Genomic DNA, 19242 nt, shown 5'->3' on the forward strand with positions numbered 1-19242 from the left:
ACAAGCTCTGCTCGTACCCCTGCGTGGATGTATAAGACTGGCCTGGCGTTATCACTATTATGTTCAACATGTGGTGTGTGCGGTGACATAGAACATTACGTAATGTGCTGTGCTGTGTATAACGCGGAAAGGAGGGTGTTATTCGGTAACCTCAAGAACACAGGACTTCCTCACAGTTCTCTTCAGGACATTGTTTTCCCGCGCGGAAACCGGTTGTGTAGGAAGGGGGTCTCTCGCCTTCTGTTAAATTACCTACAGGACACGGATTTGGCTTCCACATGGTGAACTGAGGAGTGACCATTTGTGATTGGGAGGTCTGTGTCTGATTATGTGATTTATTTATTTTAAGTGTCGCTACGGTGGAGCAATTGCCGGCAGCAACTGCTAGGGTAATCCCACCAGTGTAGCCTACAACAACTCAACTCAACTCAACTTGAGTCAAGGACCTGCGCAAGCAAGAACAAGGGCAAGGCTGCGCGAAACGGACGACGCTGCTTGCACGCGCGCGCTTAAGAAATTGAAATTAAATTATGGGGTTGTACGTGCCAAAACCACTTTCTGATTATGAGGCACGGCGCAGTGGAGGACTCCGGAAATTGCGACCACCTGGTGTTCTTTAACGTGCATATAAATCTAAGTACACGGGTGTTTTCGCACGTCGCCCCGATAGAAATGCGGCCGCCGTGGCCGGGGTTCGATCCCGCGACCTCGTGCTCAGCAGCTTCTGAGCAACCACGGCGGGTGCGCGCGCTACCTCGGCCTCGTAAAACATTGGGTGCTCTTCGTCAGCATTTAGGATGCCAGTCAACTTTTACGCACAGCCGCCGTAACAATCTTGAAAACAAAAATTTGGGAAAAAACAAGAGTCAATGAGACTTATAACTTAACTACAGGTTGCGAAGGCGACATGGAGCAATAGGTTCATTTTGGGGGGAAATTTCCGCGGCTGGTCGTTCATGTCAACCCATTTTCATTTCGGCTCGGTTGATAATCACAGCTCCTTTAGAAGTCATTATATAGAAGTTCTCGTATTTTATCAATGAAATTTTATCATAAAAAGGAACCTAAGGAGCCGCTAAAAATGCTGAAGTGCCATAGGAGACAGAGTAGCCTGACCGACCGTGTTGTTTTTCTCCCTGCTTTATTTACTTCCCAGGTTGCGGCACCCACGCCGGCAACACAGCAATTCAGTGAACTCCCTCGAAACATGCGCACATATGCTTCCAAGCAGGACACGCCCACATGCCTTTCTACCAAAGCGTCTAGGAATCGGGGACTTCAATACCTGCAGCCTTGCTTCTCGCTAGCTGGAAAAAATCGCTGTTTTTAACGGAGAGCATCGTTTTGTCCAAATTCGTAAAAAAAAGATAAAGAGAACCACATTACGGGAAATCTTCCGCGAACAGTTTCTGCTACCCTACCCGCACACCACGCGCCAGCACTACCGTTTTGTGTTAGAAAAAAGCGTAGGCATGCGGACGCAGGCATAAACAGAAGGAAAAGGAAACGGACAACAGAAACGCCGGCTGTCAACTGAAAAGTCGCACAGCGGCGGAAAAGAAGGTGCGCACAAAACTTATCGGCGCATACTGAACAATGGCAGCACCTTGCGCCAAACTTGAGATGCAGCTCCAACCGTCAATCAGGGACAGGATGAAAATAAAGAGGAACTGTCGCGCCTTAACACCTATCTTTCACGCAGGCCCACATGTGTCCCCACTTGACGGTTGTCGCTGCACTGTGGCACTGCAATACTTACCCGCGTAAAGTCTTCAGTCGTTTAAATCACATCTCGAATTGCAGAACAACACAGCGTCAGTGGAAAATCGCACCCCTCTTGAGGTATGTTTCTCATTATTCGTTACACGTTAACAGCCTCAATCTACCACTTTTTATACATTTTACACCCATGAAATGAATAACTTTGGAGAGGGGGTGCCTACATGCCGGGCACCATTCTTAATCTATATTGTCCCACTTTTCTGGTGTGCGCAGCTATGTGACTAGTCCATATTTGGAGTCAGAAATCAATATGCACAACGTAAAAGCTACAATTTGTAAAAAAAAAAAATTGGGGGCTGCTGCAATGCTCTAAGTCGACGACAAATACGGCAAGAAAATGACGCAAGATTTCGCACGTACAAGCTTTTCCCCGTTCTTTTTCCATTTACAGACTCGCCACATGTCTACAGCAGGGAGCTAAATTCACGAGCCATGCTAAAGTTACGTAACACTTTGAAGTGCAAACGGATTATTTTGGTGAAATAATCCACGTGCAATTATCTTCCTAATGCACGCGGTGTGCAATCGTGACCTAAATTTGAGAAACCAATTGCGACGAAAAAAAAAATTACGCACAACCAACGCACACGTATGCATCTATGTGAAGCGAAGCTTTTGTAAAGCGGTTAAATAAACGCTTTGCATTTATCGGCCACGAGTAAAATTGTGTTTGCTTTTATCCTATGCAATGTGTAATCTAGTGGAATGTGGACCGTAAAGGTCACAGCTCTATAGTAATGCAATTTTTTTGCTTAAGCACTGTATCGTTCACAGGCGATATCGAAACCCAGTCTCAATCAGGCGGATGCGCACTGCAAGGCGTCTGCGCAGAAATGTCTACGAGGACAAAGGCTATGCATGACTCTTGTCGAGGGAAGACTGGGCATCACAAGTGCGTGAACAGAAAAGTGCGAAACGTATTAGGTCATTTCGGGATTCTGTACCTCTTGTGTCACAATTGGAGAATTAAGGAGAATTGGCGAAGAACTGGCACACGCACACACAGTGGAGCATATCGAGAGGCTACATCATAGCGAATAAAGTAAATTTAAGAATCAGTTCATCACAATTCGCCATTTCATTAAGGTTGTTTCCGCGATTTTGTCTGATGAAGAAGCACAGTGGCTGTGAGCGGACAATGGGGACAATGTCTGTGGAATAATTTTTGCCGCCGCCTGTTTTAGAACAGGTATTCGACCCCGTGCACATGCAGAAGGGTTATTCATTCCAATCGCATATGAATACGGCCACGAAAGCTGGGAATCGAACCCTCGAACTCGAGCTAAGAAGCGGACCGCTATACCCAGAGGCATCAAGCGGGGTGACAGTGTAATAGGTGCACGAACTCTGTCCTAATACAGAAGGCAAACCACTTCTGTGATCTTGCACAAATGTTTTTCTGAATGGTTCATGGCGTTGTGAGCACATAACGAGGTGATAGCTTCAATTGCCGGTCACGGCCACAGAATTTCGATATTGCCTTAATGCGAAAACGCTCGCCCAGTCTTTCATAGGTGCTGTTTGAACCTCAGGCGGTCAAACTTCTTCCGGACTCCGCCCACTAATGTGTCACACTTAATATTAGGGTGAATAAATCACACAATTCCCCTTCATTCTTGTCTTTTTGTTACTTTAACGCGGAAGGAGCGTTCAAATAAACTTATGTGACATTTACCCCACATCTCTGTCTCTTTTTTATATTATCAACATTTTCGCCCTCATACGCTCATTCATACGCTAAATTAGTCGTAGTACAATCGGTTCTCGTTACATACTGCGTCGTCGTTCTTGCTCAAATACAGATATTTACTTATTTTGCGCTTTTCACCGGAAGAAAACATACAGACTATCGATAAACATTTTGCCTTCCTTTAAGCTTTCATGTGAGCGTGATATCCACAAATATTTGTATACAGCTCGAAAGAAAGTATGATTTAAGGAACATTAAGTGAACTTTCAAATTCTGACAAAACATTGCATCTAGTTTCTTACCACTCCCCATCACTTCCTTTTCTACACAGACTGGCACATATAATGTGACGTCCCGATCTGGGGTAAAAGAGCTTTCATAAAACGTTGCCCCTATTCTCTCTATGTTACTCCCGAGGGAACGCAGAAGGAGGACGGCTGCATTAATGAAGTGTTTGCCGATCAACAGGCAAAAAATACGGCGATGAGGTAACTGACATAAAATGGTGACATATACAATGGAAGAAGGTATTAGGAACCTCGTTCGAAAAGCACCGAATACTTTTCTTTTGTGAGCTCGCATTAGTGAGGGATAATAACAGCAAGTAAAACCCGACGCTGGCGCGCATCAGAATGATTTGGGAAAATCTTTAAACCATGTCAATCTAAGCTGGAGTAAGCACATTCCATACTCAAATTTATAAAAATATCAAGAGCGATGCCCGTCGCCTGCGTGCGAGGATCACGTGCGAGTAAAACACGAAGACGAAGCGCCCCTCTGCGTTCGATGCTGCACGAGACGCTGCACGAGAGCAACCAGCCAACCGAGCGAGTACGTCGGACACGATGGCCCCTTCAGCCGCTCTGGAGTCCTTCACGCGTCCCTGGATGCGAAGGTACCCTCACGCAAGGCGCCAACGGCGCACTGATGACGTCCGCCGTCCAGTCTCACTCGGCATCCGACGTCGTGCTGGCCGGGCTACGCAGGGGGCTTCGACCGACCAGTTATCCCTCCGGCTGCCTGGGCACCAGAAGGACTGCAGCATGTCTCCTCGCCGCGTCTTCCAGCCCAAGTACCGCCATGACGCCATGTCAAGCAGCTCTCTGGGGACAGCAGCACTATCTGGCAACTCCAGCATCCTACCGTGCTTCTGGCTCCGGTACGAAAGGCTGCGCTCCTGTTCCGTTTCTTCATTCGCCATAGGTGTATGTAGCTGCCCTTCCGTCAAGTTGAGTTGATTGGCAGAGATAACAAGGTGCGTCACGGAATATCATTATACTGAATCTAAGGTGCGCCATGCTGAATTCCTGCCCTTTAACTGCTTGGCTATAAAACCTCTTCACAGTATTTATCAGTAAAAATGGAACGGTCTCTCATGTGTTTGTTTATTTTAATCCTAAAGTTGGTGTCTTCGTGCAGATAATTTTCAGGCGGTCTCTATAACATGTCATTTCTCCAGTTTACATAGATTAAACCACAAGAAATGTATAAATAAAGAAGTGCCTATGTGTGCAGCCCATCTATCCATCTTCATTAGAGATATTTTGTCCATGCAGTGACCGCCATGAGTGAATAACAGTAGCAACTAATAGATGACAAGGTAATAAGCAGTCAGGGTAGCACAGCGGCCATGTTGTCGCTCTGCAAAGGTCCAGGTTGTGGGTTCGATCCCAGACGCTGGGGGTAAAATTCCGCTGGGGGAAGAATGCAAGAACGCTCATAAAGAACTTCGAGTAGTAATTGGATGATCAGAGGATCCTAGTTCTGGCACGTAAAACGCCAGGAGAATGACTGTATGAAACTGCATCGTTAAAATGAACGACAAAATAATTTTATGTAAACGGCTGTGTCATTGTGGGGTCAATTGCGCAAACTGACTAAATAATATACAAGCAGAAATTTCCTTCCTATGTCATGACGTGCTCCTCAGGCCATTAACGCAATTAGACAGGCACTACTTAGCCAATAGCCAAAGACTAGAGTCCACACCTCTCTTCGCCGCGTGATATATAACTGCTGAAGTGCTGCGAGCACGTTGCTGGGGTTTTGGCTGGACAGCTGTATAGCCTTAAATTCCCATGGTTGTACATTGCGATCATTTTCCGCGCAATCCGTTAGGCTATTATTGCTACTTCACAATTTATTCTTTGATGTACCGGGAATAGCGTTGTTTTTTATAAGTCTCAAACTTAATATGATCAAAATATCTTGGAACTCGGCGCGTAACTTGAAATACGCCAGTGCATAACTGATATGAGTCTTAAAAAACAATGTCGCATACAAACACAAAAGAGTACTCATGGCATGCGTAACTGAAGCGATTCTTCAAACGTCATGGGTTGATGAACATAACGAGCAGCTACCACTCCCCCTGTGTCTAAACTTTAACTTTGCAGGTTTATCGCCTTTCAGGAGCAGCAGTAAACTATGTATATGGAGCTGCATAATAGGATTTGAAACGAACACCAAATGTTCTCGGTCGCACTGTTTTGTAGCAATGCCATGTACATATTTCATGCATGTGTGCAGACTGTGTTCAAGTTAGTTGACGACGCTTGCTTACCGTGTGCGCGCGTGAGTGTGTCTGTGTGAGAGATAGAGAGATATCAACATAGCTCAAAAATCGGGATGTGTTTTACTGAAGCTCAGAGACCCCGTCAGTCGATCTGCAGTGCGGCCTTCCGTTGTCTGCTCGTTCAGCATGGAAGTATTTGGCCTTACAAACTTAGTAGAAAGCCCACATCCAAACGTCGTTGGCAATGCCAGTTTTCCGCAGCGTATCATGACACGTAATTAGCTGGAAACAGGGGCAAAACGTAAAAGACAATATTGCCAGATTCTCCGCTTCATACTGCAAAGCTAGCAGGAGTTTGCAGTAAGGGTTGCCGAATTGCCGTTCGCAACCCCCATGCCTTGTGTTGCTCGCGAGAAGAAGACAAGGTTAGCCTACAAAAAAAGAAGATCAGTTATTATCTTGGAATAATTAGGATGCCACCAGCCTGTCCACTTCCACATTCGTAACTGTCCTTCTTAAACTGTGGTGCAGGCTTCTTTCTTGTCATGTGCGTCGGCCAACAACGGAGCACCGGCTTCATTGTCACAGACTTCATCCTTCTTATCTACGTGGGACAGCTTCGCCTCACGTAGTGAAAGAGTTGACTCCGGTGAAGCGAGCTGCTCATGGAAGAATGGCGACCGGTCAAAAGAAGCCGTTCCAGTCCAGGGAGTGATGGCCGTGTTCCGTCTATATAGTTTTCAACCACAAATATTCGGAGGCGGCCTGCAGTGGCGTGGTCCAAGCACTCACGGGATGTATTGCATGCAGCAAGATGAGGACGGTGGCAAGGATTGGCATCTCCTGACCATGTTCTGCTATCAGGAGGAAGACACGGCGGAAGTGGTGCTCCTACCCAAGCCTGCCTGCCCCACTCCGCAGCCTGCTGCACATACTCCTGGCCTACGTGGGCAACGTCGGCTCAGCCGCTGGGCACCTCCTCCTTCTTCTGCCACGCATTCCTCCAGATGGCTGTGGTGGCATCATTGTTATTTTCTCGATGCTTTCACTCTCCAGTGCGGATGCTTCTCTGTGATTCTTTAAATAATGTGTGATTCCTTAAAATACACTTGCACAAAGAAAATTGTGATTGTATGATATTTACAATAAAGGAGCTATTTATCGTCCAATCGCATTCTTCGAATATGTCGTAATCCTATCGTGCGAAGAGATCTCATTTGAATTTGCGCCGCATGGCCTGCTGTCTTACCCCAAGAATCACGAGCCCCTAAACAAAAAAGCGAGAACTATTGGAGCGACTCCACTGCGCGTCGCAGTCATGTGCATGAAGCTTTCGTCCAACTTTAAGGCTGTCACAGCATTTATAAGACATCCGGTAAATTGTCAATCTGATTTAAAAAGGAGTCTTTTGCGGTCGCGATTGGGAAAAGATTTCACACTTGCATGGAGCTCCTTGAAATCGCATTAAGAGGCGCATCGCTTGGTGCAGCCATTTCCTTGTAGATAAATAAAAAATTTTGACCCATGGTCCCTCAGAAGGCTTGCTGATCCCTTTGCAATGTCTATATTTGTATCATTATATAAAAAACTCCTATCCCAATACAGCTTTGAAGTTGCAGTTGAGTGAGCCGGACACTTAAATATTCGGGTTTTAAGGGCCAAAAATGCAACATGATTGCGACGAACACCGAAGTGGGGGACTCTAGACGAAAGTAAGGCGCGACGCACTTTCGTACGCCGCGTGAGGTCGCAAGAAGATGTCGTTGCGTGTGGAATGCTTTCATCGAGGATGTTAACCTTGATGCCAATAGTAATATTGACGGTTTTGTTCGGCAATGAAGCGCGCTGCTGGGAATCGATAGCAAAGCTCTAACGAACTGCTACGATGTTCATACCGGTAACAGAGGCGCATACGAGTCTGGCGGTGGAAAACTTATCGAGTTGCAGGTCAAGAAGGAAATGGAGAAACTGCACAATGGACAGAAAACGTATTTGTTCCCCGTTATGAAGGTACTCGCCCGAATACTCATCACAGGTCCGTGCAGGTGTCTATGAAGGAACCCACGTTGTATTGGACCCCAAATACTACCACCAATTAAAGTGGACCGAGCCAGTAGAAGAAAGCTTTATTTACCTCAGAGGAGGTCGTAGCGCAAGGTTTCGCAACACAAGTACTAAAGTTTATGCTTGTGTGAAGCGCGACTCTTGTCCCCGAAATGTTAAAATTATAACTTCGGTGGTGTTTAAATGCGAAACGACGATCTCATTTGAGGCACGCCGTAATGGAGCATTCTGGATTAATTTCTCATCGCGTGGGGTTCTTTAATGGGCCCCTCAATCAAAGTACACGAGCATATTCGTGTTTTGTTACAGTAGAAATCGCGGCCCCTGCGGCTAGAGCTGAACCCACCACCTGGAACTCAACAGCGCAAAGCAAAAGCCACTGCGCTATCGCGGCGGGTCCCTGAGTTTATGGCTCGCAATGCGTTGCGAATATTAATTACAATAAAGAACCGTATTTCCCCATTTTGTTACATTCACCTAAATAAATAATACACCACAAAACAGCCACAAAGCAGTGAAGCTTTAATCAAGAAGATCGGATACATCAGTGCCTTTCTGTGCGTCTATTGAGTACAGTTCAACCTTCTTATGTCACTGTTCCCGCCCCAAACTTATCAAAAACTACGTGCCCTTGCCAAAAAAATGAAAATAACGAAATTCAGTTCAGAAGTACTCGAAGACCTCAAATTGACATTTTGTTAGAGGTATTGCGTCAGTAATAAATACACTTGCAACAGGGTAGTTTTTAGAGCTGTATATTATGTGCCCTGAAAATACGTCGATTTCTATTGTCTCCCATAAAAAACCGACTCGACTCGTTGGCAACAACATTGGAAATATTATACAACACACATGTTGAGTAAGGGAGACACTAATAGCAAGGCTTGAGTCAATGCTACGATTTTTTATTTACTTCTTTGTACCTTCTCCAAACGGTACATGGCCCGGTGTTACCTGAACTTCACTGTTAAAACGCGCTCGTGTTAATCGTGGAGGAGCGTCATCTTCATTATCAACGCATGGAGACACTGGTGCGCAAGCTGTTCTTTGATTATGGTTATCGGGACAACAAAAGGCACCAGACAGGCTCTACAGTACAGGACGACCGCTTAGAGTATATGCCCGAATTATACAATGCAATCGTACCATCTACAATTTTCAGTCTCACCAGCACATCATGAACTGTAGCAAGAAGACTTCGCGGCCTTAGGTATCCGCAATTGTAGCTTCTACAGACAACCCTCTAATATTTTTTGTTGGTGTTGTGCGCGAGCGTTTTGTTGAAAGTAATTAAAGCTGGGATATTGGTAAAGAGATCAGAGGCACAAATTGCGGAAACAAGCACATGTGGACGCTTTCGTTCAACCTGCAAGTTTCAACAGTCGAAAAACGAAGGGGGCAGGAGAGGTGACATGAGGAACGGTTGGTGAGTGACTTCAACACTTAGTTTTCCTTTTCGAACACGCCACTGAGGCTTTGAAAGGGCTGGTGTGTTATTCATTTAACCCTGATCGGGCTTCCGCCCCTGCGGAAGGAAAGCAAACACGCGTCTAAAGGCTAAGAAGCAGAACCTCGCACTGCGACATCAAATAGGGGATACGGGACGCTCGAACAACCGTTCAAACTCTGTTCTTTTATCGAATGCTAATTATTTCCGTAATTTTGTGGAAATCTTGGTTCGAATAACCTGTTTCCACCACTCAGAGGCTCTTGCCTTTCAGGATTTAACGGGCTGCAGTGGTCGCATATGTATAGTATCCGTGCACTCACGTTTATCATGCACCTTTCTTCAGGTATGTCAAGGGTCGCCAGATGTTCAAGGGTATAATACGTAGCCCGTTTTTTTATTGTCACGTGTAGGCTTGGTGAACTGCAGGAGCTGAGATACCGTAGCATTTTAAGTTTGCTGAGATAGTTTTGTTACAGTTGAGGCATAATTGTGCTATCCAAAGCGATGACAGACGGCTCGCCATCACTTGTGCCGGGCACGCCTCTTTGCACTTTGGCGCCCAGCGATATTTGTGCAACACTCGCCACGTCGATGTGGAGACGTCCGGCTGCTGCGTCTCCAACAGTGAATCCTTGGACTCGTACAACAACTACACCGTCGTGGAGGTCAAATAACTTAAGAGCAAATGCCACAAGACAACTAAGGACGTCAGCGAGCATGACCCCAAAGGACCGGCTACTCGCAGGTTACAATATTGCGTTTTTGCCTCAAGACAGATTCTCAAGACCTACCTTGGTTAATGTGGCTCTGAAAGGAATTAATGAGGCAGCTTTCAACGCTAAGAAAAACGCAAGCGTTATTTACGATGCCGTCATTGACATCACCGATGAAGAATTTCTAGGGCTTCTGTCTTCAACTGTGAAGGTCATCGACGAGCTTCAAGCTCCTTTTCGAGGGACACACGACACCTGATCACGTCAAGGTGGGCTATGTGAGACACTCTGTGCATCCTTACGTGCCCTAACCACTTTGATGTCGGAAGTCCCGAAAGCTTGGTCGTGCCAGCGCTGTGTTCATATGCCATACGGCATGACTTCGCTTCGCAGGCAGCCACGACATGTGTTTATGCACGGCAGGAAAAAAATTAAGTGATTGACCTACAGCGGACCACACGAGGTAAATTTCAGCGATTGTCCCCAACAGAAAAAGAAGATAATAATATTGAACCAAACGAGCAAGAGAAGTATGTCACAAAAAGGTGCGGCAGCGTAAGCGGAGCACCGGAGGAGACTATCGCGTCGTCGACATGAACAAGCTGTAGCTCCAAATGAGATTCCCCTGGATCCCATTCCGCAGTTCCAGTGGAAGTTATTTGAATCGTCATCGGTGGGCCTCTCCAAGCGTTATTGCTTCAAGCGAACAGCACAGGCTTGGAATCGAATGCATGGCCATGTCTGCAGCCGCTCACAGGGGCTTGGACTGTGAGCGCCAGGAACAGCAGTGCAACGAAAAATCACCATCGGGCTCTCTCATCAATCTAATGCTGCGACAAATAACCGACGCCCTGCAGCTGCTACTGTCTGGTTTTAACATTACAGCGGCTCCAAGAGCTGCAAAGATCATGCAAGCTATAGACGTTCCCGTGACTACACCTCAGTAATCTCTACCTCTGTCCGCGAAGACGTGTGGGTTGCGCTGTGAAGTATGCATGTACGCGGAGCACAGGAACAGTATGTTGTGCAGCTCCCATCATCATTATGTTGAGCACACAACCGCCTTCCTTGCATTTCACATCCAGCCTCCGTCATTCCGACAAATCCCTTCACCAGCGTGGAGTAGCAGGTTAGAGGAACTTCACTCAGGGCGACCTCTCCATCTTTCTGGCATTGAAAATTGCCCCTTTCTTTCTCTCTATTAAATTGTGTAGCATCGGCACGTTCATCCACCCGTGTATTTATTATTTATGGTCAAATAAAGATATTCAACCCTTTCGTGCTTCTCTATTTGTCACCTTAACAACTTCCACGAATGTCTGACACCAACGTTCCAGCATGAAAGGCGCCATTGAATGTCCCTCCGGTGCTCAATGTACTAGCTTAATAGCTCAAAGCGATAGTTTCAACGCTAATCACATTAACATAGATATTTCTCTTTTTTCAATATGTGCCCACCCCTTATGTAATTTCCTCTTTAGGGACCTCTGAGGCATACTAAACAAATGAATAAATAAATAAATAAATAAATAAATAAATAAATAAATAAATAAATAAATAAATAATTTGCACTGAAAAATACGGGCGCCAGCAGAAGACGAAGAGCAAGGAGACGGTTGCTGTTGTTGGTGCTCGCGCTCAGCCCGCTCGAATGTTGTCTCTTTCTGCCTATTCATATAAAACGCCGAGCGCATCTAGCCTTAACCGCGTACTATCGAAATATATAAATTAAATAAATAAAGAACTAACTAAATAAATAAATAGGTACTGCCGTATTTTTTCGTTATTCTTTTTCTGCTTCACATGGTTTAATATAATTCGAAGCAAGTAACGCATGAAAGCGGTGCACTTGAGATGCACTAGTACATATATTGAAATGATGTCAATATACACTGTGTGTAGCATTGCCTTTCGGGATTGGCGGCGACATCATTGTCTGATTACCGAGACCTCTTGCGCACGTCCGTATTACACCGGCATCAGAGGCGGAGGCAATGATTGAATTCTGCCGCGTCTTACGTTCCCTGTATCTCGTCTCCTTTATTTCTGGCTTTCTTCTTGATTAGCTTTTTCGTACAGCTACCTTTCTTTTCTTCCTTACGAATTAAACCTAAGCAGAACAGCTTGTCAATTCAATGACAAAAAACGCCACCATGACTGTCGATGAAAGGACCGTATACTTGCAATCTACGGCTCCCTCTGCTGCGGCGCGCAAACGTAAAAACATGAACATCGTTCCGAGAAGCCGGCCGCCATATATCAAATGAGTCCGCGAAAGTGCCACTTTTCTACAAGTTAAGTGTGTATAGAACTATCGTACCTCTGTGCGGATGTCCGTGACAATAAACACATTCCATTTTCGTATTCATAAGCATATTCATAGTGATGCCCGTCGCCAGTGTGGCAGGATCATGTGCGAGTAAAAGACGAAGACGAAGCGTCCTTCCGCGTTCGACGCTGCACGAGACGCTGCACGAGAGCAACCAGCCAACGGAGCGAGCACCTCGGACACGATGGCCCCTTCAGCCGCTCTGAACTCCTTCAGGCGTTCCCGGATGCGAAGGCACCCTCACGCAAGACGTCAACGGCGCATTGATGGGGTCCGCCGTCCGGTTTCACTCTGCATCCGACGTCGTGCTGGCGGGGCTACGCAGCGGGCTTCGACCGACCCGTTATCCCTCCGGCTGCCTGGGCGCCACAAGGACTGCAGCAGGTCTCCTCGCCACGTCTTCCACCGCAAGTGCCGCCATGACGCCATGTCAAGCTGCACTCTGGGGACAGCAGCAGCACTTGGCAACTGCAGCATCCTACCGTGCTTCTGCCTCCGGCACGAAAGGCTGCGCTCCTGCAGAGCCCTGGCAAGTGATGTTTATTCATTCGCTGTGAGTGAATGTAGCTGCCCTGCCATCAATATTATTTCATTAGCATGCTACGTCACGGGATATCTTCATATTCAGTATAGGATGGGCCATTATGCCTTTCTGTCCTTTATCAGTCTGGATTGAAAACCTCCTCACAATATTCATCAGTATGAATGGAACGGTCTCACCTGTATTTTTTTTTCTTTATTTTAATCCTAACGTTGGAGTCTTAGCGTAGGTAATTGTAAGTACGTTTTAGAGTTATTAGTTTTACAAATATTAAACCACCAGAAACGTATATTCGAAGAAGTGCCTCTGTGAACCCTTGTATCCATCTTTTGTGCGGATATTTTGTTTACGCAGTTGGCGTGGTTCTGCGTTTTTAATAAAGACTGACTAATTGTAGAAACTAAAATTTGATGAGGTATAAGATGCAGTCGTGGGAGCCCTGCAGTAGCCATTCTGTCGCTCTCTAGAGGTCGAGGTCATGTGTTAGGTCCCAGACCAGCGGGGGTTGGGGGTCAAATTCCTATCGGGGTCTGCATTAAAATCGCTCTTGCAAGATGGATTCGGAGCACGGTAAATAATTCCCGGCGATAAAATTATTGCCAGGGTAGTGCGACTCATCATTGAATAGCAGTTCCGACACCTAACTCCCGCCCAACCCACGCCTAGAAAAAAAAATGACCTGGCGCCCTATAACGTAAAACTATTCCAATATGTTTCTATTCCAATCTTCTGACTTCAAGTTTGCGCAACCGCTGACGTAAGCATCACGCGGTGACCCGCAACGCTGCCTCACCAGCCCAATCAAACACTCATACTTTTCTTTGCTTTCGAAATGAATAACATTGCCTACGTTGAAGTGTTTCACTTGTAATTGGGTGGCAGGAGGCGAGGAGCACGCTCAAGTGGACAGTGCTTCGATGGGACCGAGCCACAGCACTGAAAGAAATAACCAGATGAAGAGGGTGGGGTCGGCGTCTGCGATTGGTCCGCTTTCTCTTGCTTAGCTTGCGGTGGCTGGTGGAAAATCGCGGCGTCGTGCAACTGAGGGTTAAGAATGCCACTCAAACGAATCCTCAACAAAGAAGAGCTGGAACAGTGGGATCGTAAACGTGCCGAAAGTGCTCAAAAAAGTTACGCGGCCACGCAAGCAGTTTATTATACGCGAAAAAAATCATGCTCTCTGGCAGGTGCGAGTAGCCAGTGCCTGAAGGATCGGCAGCAGCCATCTTTTATTCCTTTGTGAACGAGGCAGGCTGCGGCTATTCAGAAGAAAATTCAGTTTTGTTCGGCATATTATTGCATCTTTAACGCGTGCACGTCACTTTGACGCGGTGAGTTCTTGCGGTTTTGTGACGCCGCGTGACAAGCGGGTGAAGAAGGTGCAGCCCGAACACTTTCGACGAATAGCCGAGTGCTAATGGCGAAAAGCCGGCGAATCGGAAGTTACAATTTTTCTTTTGTTCGGTCAAATCATGCATAATCAGTGTGTGCACGTCATATCAAATGGGGAGCTATCGCGGTTTTCGTGAAGTCGCGTGACAGACAGGTGAAGCGTGGGTGGTCCGAAAAAGTGTTTGACCGATCGCGGGGGGCTGATTTCAGAATTTGATTAGAAAAGTTTCGGATAATTTTACGTTATAGCGCCCCTGGTAGCTAACTGAATCATTTAGATGAACGACAAAATAATTTTATGTAAATGGCTGTTTCATTGTGTAGTTGCGCAAACGGACCAAACATAGAAGTCGACTTTATGCTGGCGGGGCTACGCAGCGTGCAGCGGCCAACCAATTTTCACTCCGGCTGCCCGGGCGCCACAAGGACTGCAGCAGGTCTCCTGGCCACGTCTGCCAGCGCAAGTGCCACCATGACGCCATGTTGGGCTTCACTCTGGGATCAGCAGGAGCAGCAGGTGGCAACTCCAGCATCCTGCCGGGCTTCTGGCTCCGGCACGAAAGTCCCTGCCCCTGCCGAGTGATGGCAAGTTGTGTTTATTCATTCGCCATCAGTGTTAATAGCTGTGCTGCCGTCAAGGTGATTTGATTGGCGCCCATAGTACAGTGTGTCACATATTTCTTTATTGACTTGACATGGGAGTGGCCTCTTTGGGGGATACAGTTTGCATTCGGCTGGTTGAAAGCAGGCGTTCTGAACACATTCGCGTTGTGTATTCAGAGCGCCGCGCTCCAGTAGAGAGCGTTAGGAGGCGGTGCTGTATGTTTTCCACACGACAGCGCCACCGAGATCCTAGGGAAGCTGGATCACGTGGCTACTCTGATGGCTCTGGCAGCAGCTAGCACATTCGGCTGGGGCAGTATTTCTACGGCTCGAATCGCGTGAGGGCTCCGCATCGCTGTAAACCATCTTGGAGCGTCGTAGGAACCACCAGAGTGTACCATAAGAGGCACCTTGTTTGGATTATTTGGATTAAAAGGCCTCTACTCATCAGGAAAAATTTAGAGGCATTTCAAGCGTTCAAGTATATTTTTAGGATTTGGTGCTTTCGTTAGAGAATATTCTTCGTGTTTTTTTTTAAGATGGCGTTTTACATGGCAGAACCACGATCTTATTATGACGCACGCCATAGTGGGGGACCTCGGAATAATTTTCACCTCCTGGTGGTGTTTAACGTGCAGCTAAGCCTTACTGATCGGGTTTTTTCGCGTTTCGCACCAATCCAAACGCGCTCACCCTGGTCGGGATTCGTTCCCGCGATCTCCTGCTTTGGAGCGCAATAACAGCCACTAAGCAACCACGCCGGGTTACAGAGAGTCTGTATAAGTCATTCTCACTATTCGACAAACAAACCTTAAATCGAAAAAGTACCTGCTTGTCCAGTCAATAATATACGCCTTCTTTACATATGTTTCTCCCATTGAGTGAACGCCGGTCGGCACGGTAAGAAAAAAAGAATAATTCTAGCAGCTTTGTGTTCGTGGACAACTATTTTTGGCGCGAAAGCCAATTCCACGGACACAAATCGCGACTTTTGCACCGCTGCAGGAAGTAGTCCCGCAGTACTGCTGACGTTTCCTTATGTTCGAAAACACTGTCTTGTTTTTTCAAAGCATAAAATTGGAACAATGAGTAAAAGTCAACAGTAAGTGACTGATATTTTAAGTTTTTTGTTACTTCACCCTGTTGAGTTCTCACATACTCGAGAAAAGAGCCCATTTCGGCGTCGGACAAAGTCAAGATGTCAAACGCAAAATTGCGGCGGCGTCTTCTTGTCTGTGTTCGTCGCCTAAGGAGTTCCTAAGGAATTCTTACGTATGAGTACGAAGAGAAATATTCTGTAAAGTTTTTTTATTTATTTCTTTATTTATTTGTTCAATAATACCACTGAATGCCCTGCGGAAGAAGGTATTAGAATTGGGGGTGGGGGGCACGCGAACATACTGTTATAACAATTTTAAAAGAATACAACAAACGCGCCTAAATACGCGACTAAATACGCAGACACGACTATGTGTAGTAAAATCACAGTTTGGATGAAACCAAATTAACAGTATATTAGCGGAAATTCGAACATTGAAGCACCTAGAACTCAGAATATATAGAAGGCAATCAAAGAGGATAATTCGAAAACAAAATCTACCGTATTGCAAAGGTACCGAACGAACACAACATAGAATATAACTCATTCAAAATGAAAAGAGAAAAAACTTTCACATTGCATAGAGACATCACATTATGCCATACGTACGCAGGATTTGTTGAAATTTCTCGGGGTGAACTTGAGTAGACAATGTCTGATGGTAGGTTATTCTAGCGAAGTATGAATCTGGATATAAATGACTGAGCGCAAAGATCTGAGTGATACACGCAGGGCTTTGACTTAGAGAGGGTGATGTCGGCGAGAGAAAATGACAGAGCGTGAGTGAAAGAAGCCATCAATGCAAACGCTCGTGATGGTGAAGTTTACGAAAGAGCAATAGGCGCGCGTGTTTGCGGCGTAGTGATAGCGGATGGAATTCGGCACGATTCTTTAAACATGCACCACTATAGTGCGAGGGATAATCTGTAAAGATAAAGCAAGCAGCGCAGCTTACAAGGATTCAAAGTTACGCAAGATGGTATTCTGGTTCGGATCCCAGGTGGCACACGCGTATTCGACTTTGAGGTATCACTAATGCGGTGTATATGGTGGATCTTTTTTGTTTAAGTGTAAACGCGCTTGCTTTAGTCTGTGTTTTATTATTTGAAATTTGCGGGTAACAGATGCAAGTTTAACGATGATGTGATGACGAACATATTGCATCACATTGCAAATTGACTCCTCAACAATCTTATTATCAAGAGAGTATGACGTTGCAAAACGAGATGTAGAGCGTGAAAATGACGTGCACTTAGCTTTAGCATAATTTCAGGTCATTTGCCGGTCTGAACACCATGTACTCAATGCGTTTAGGTGTGGTCGGAACCCTTCACGGTTAGAGTCAGTAGAAACTTTACGGAAAATGTCTGAATCATCGGCGAACCGTCTTGTTCGGGAGGACATGCAGTCAGGCAAATCAATATTATAGACTATAAAAAGCAAAGCACAAAGCACGCTCACTTGAGGAACGCCGGACGCAACTGGAATAAAGGAGTTGTGGTGTTCATGGTGCACGTGTTCTTGTTGAAATTGGATTATTTCGCTAGGAACTATTTTCTTGCCGTCGCCCGACTGCTCCGGAACTTATAATTGCATACCCGCCTCTTTACAGCGCTTCGAGTGAGCGTGGGCAATGTTAGTGGATTTGTCCCACAATGCAAGTGCCACGCAAGGATTACAAAGGGCTTGTTTTGTGCTGTCACGGTTCCAGGTTCTGTGGTCACGCTGTGCTTCGGCGAAGCTGCAGACACTCCTGGACGCCTGAGAATCGCACGCAGCAGCACAACTGTCGTCATTGAGGGGGTAATGCATGGTATGTGCAGATCGGCCATTGGCGACGTTCTACTTGGAATCGACCGTTAGAACTCAGTTATCCTTTACTTGGCGCGTGAGTGTTTCTGCTTTGTTTAATGACATTTTGCGATTAACATTGGCAAAACAAGATGGACAATGTTACACGTTTATCGAATTGTTTTAGCAAGACCTGCTATTTCCTTAGGCCGCGGTAATGGTTTGGAAAAGACTGCATGCGAGCCGGAGATTCTGCAGTGCAGGAAAACATGAGGCAACAAATGTCGTAAGACAGAGGAAGAATCGTTGAAAAAATGTGGGATTTTACGTGCAAAAAGCACGATCATATTATGGTGTACGACGTGGGTGGGGACTCCCTAAATTTGGACCAGCTGGGGTTCTTTAACGTGCACCCAAATATAAGTACACCGGTGTTTTAGCATTTCGTGCTTAGCAGCCCAATACCATCGACACTAAGTAACAATGGCGGGCGACGGAGAATCGTCGTCAACTGCTAGAACGACATGTTGCTCGTTAACGACTATGCGCGCATGCCCGGTTATCTGCATGCGGAAAAAGCGCTGAATTTGCTCGTCCCAATTTCGCTGCAATTGGCCTGCGCACTTCGACACTCTTTACCGTCCTGGAGCGAGATTGTAATCCAACGAACAGTAGTTTTTATGTTTTTTTGACTAAATGTGAGACCCACGGGTGTGGTTGGTGAATTATTGACGCTCGCAGTGTCCGGAAGTGCCGGCGTGCTGCCCTTCGGCGACGCTGCGGTGGCTGCTCGATGCCGAAGAATCGCACGCAGCAGCACCGCCAAGAGCAGCAATCACTGCGCCACGTCCATCGCATGCTGCAGCTGCTGCGCCTCCAGCGAACCAGCGTTGCCGAACGAGGTCACGTGGGCTACTCTTTCCCTAGAAAGAGTACGCGCGCGTGGACAGGAAATTTATGTTAACGCTTTTGCTTTCGTGATCCATGACTTTTTGTTCTACTGCGTCTTTAATATATTAATAAATATGGTTTTGATTGTGTATTCGCGTGACGGCTACGCTAAAACGCTGTCGTTATGCGAGAAGAGATGATTTCATGCTGTGCCGAAGTCTCTCCTCTCCTATAGCCTTGCTATCAACAATCTCAAAAAAGGAGTACAACTGCTGAAATGATTACGGTGTGCTTCGCGGTCGTGTACATGTACCGCGATCTTCTGGTAGTCTTGTGCTTAAATGCATCAAAGGGTGTTAAAAAAGTAAAAGCAAGAGCAGCA

At 46.2% G+C, this 19242-nt stretch overlaps 1 protein-coding gene and 1 long non-coding RNA gene across 3 annotated transcripts in view; both read left to right on the forward strand.

Moving 5' to 3' along the window:
• LOC142566844 (uncharacterized) overlaps window positions 1-7136 on the forward strand; it is a 62974-nt gene extending 55838 nt beyond the window's left edge. Inside the window, exons 1-2 of one of the 2 annotated variants that reach the window (XM_075677746.1) lie at window positions 4302-4631; window positions 6519-7136. In XM_075677746.1, the coding sequence (XP_075533861.1) occupies window positions 4400-4631; window positions 6519-6619 (333 nt within the window). In that variant the 5' untranslated portion in view covers window positions 4302-4399 and the 3' untranslated portion in view covers window positions 6620-7136. Of the gene's footprint in view, window positions 1-4301; window positions 4632-6518 lie in introns of those variants that run through there. The other variant, XM_075677745.1, reaches the window with a different exon arrangement.
• Window positions 7137-17898: 10762 nt separating this feature from the next.
• Window positions 17899-19009, forward strand: LOC142566697 (uncharacterized). Its single transcript, XR_012825106.1, has 2 exons — window positions 17899-17991; window positions 18711-19009. It is a non-coding gene; the product is annotated as an uncharacterized LOC142566697 (long non-coding RNA).
• The last annotated feature ends 233 nt before the right edge of the window (window positions 19010-19242 follow it).

The sequence above is a fragment of the Dermacentor variabilis genome, unplaced genomic scaffold (assembly GCF_050947875.1).
Source record: "Dermacentor variabilis isolate Ectoservices unplaced genomic scaffold, ASM5094787v1 scaffold_13, whole genome shotgun sequence".
Lineage (NCBI taxonomy): Eukaryota > Metazoa > Arthropoda > Arachnida > Ixodida > Ixodidae > Dermacentor > Dermacentor variabilis.